Consider the following 684-nt stretch of genomic DNA (forward strand, 5'->3'; position numbering starts at 1 on the left):
CTGCTACTGGTAGGACAGGGTGGGGACTGGGAGTGAAAGGGGAGAGGGGAAGGATGAGGAGGGATGGAGGAGGTGAGAGAGGGAAAGGGGACAGGCTGGAAATGAGGAAAGGAAAAGGGAGAACCGGAAAGAGAGGAAAGAGAAAGCCCGAAATGATTCAAAGAGTAAATCAAAATTAACTCATAAAACCAAAGTCAGGCCAGTGGTTACATACATAATCTGATTCCGCCAGCATACTTACGAAGAATGACGTGGGTGATAACGAATGCAAAGATAAAGACTGTCAGAAAAGACAGAGATAAAATAAACATATAAAAAAATCTGTAGTTTCTTTTCCCCACACAGTTGCCTACCCAGGGACAGTGGTGATCAAATCGTTCTGAAATGAGAGGCAGAAAAAAAAAAAGGTGGAAATCAATTAATAAAATGTCTTTTCACTTAAGGGAGTACCCCCCTCCCCTTCCCACCACCAAAAGCTCTGAGTAATGTAGCAAAATGATATCCTAGGAAGAATTCACACACTAACCCTTAGAGGAGGGTTTAACGGTAAGATCTAAAGAATGTGATTTTCTAAACAGAACTTAGGGGTTAAAAACAAAATCAGACCCAATGTGCATTGTTTTCAAGTGGCAACTTAAAGAAATAGGAGTACAAATTAGGAATTCTCCCCTCTGTGAAAGAAAC

The 684-nt window shown here is 41.2% G+C and overlaps 1 protein-coding gene across 1 annotated transcript in view; it reads right to left on the reverse strand.

Annotated features, from left to right (window-relative positions):
* The window catches only part of ZDHHC14 (zinc finger DHHC-type palmitoyltransferase 14), a 381,727-nt gene that overhangs the window by 60,348 nt on the left and 320,695 nt on the right, over nt 1-684 (reverse strand). The window contains exon 4 of the mRNA XM_007953739.2: nt 242-379. Within this exon, the coding sequence (XP_007951930.1) occupies nt 242-379 (138 nt within the window). The remainder of the gene's footprint in view (nt 1-241; nt 380-684) is intronic.

The sequence above is a fragment of the Orycteropus afer genome, unplaced genomic scaffold (assembly GCF_000298275.1).
Source record: "Orycteropus afer afer isolate SDZICR_OR568_19922 unplaced genomic scaffold, OryAfe1.0 scaffold00407, whole genome shotgun sequence".
In the NCBI taxonomy this organism is placed as follows: domain Eukaryota; kingdom Metazoa; phylum Chordata; class Mammalia; order Tubulidentata; family Orycteropodidae; genus Orycteropus; species Orycteropus afer.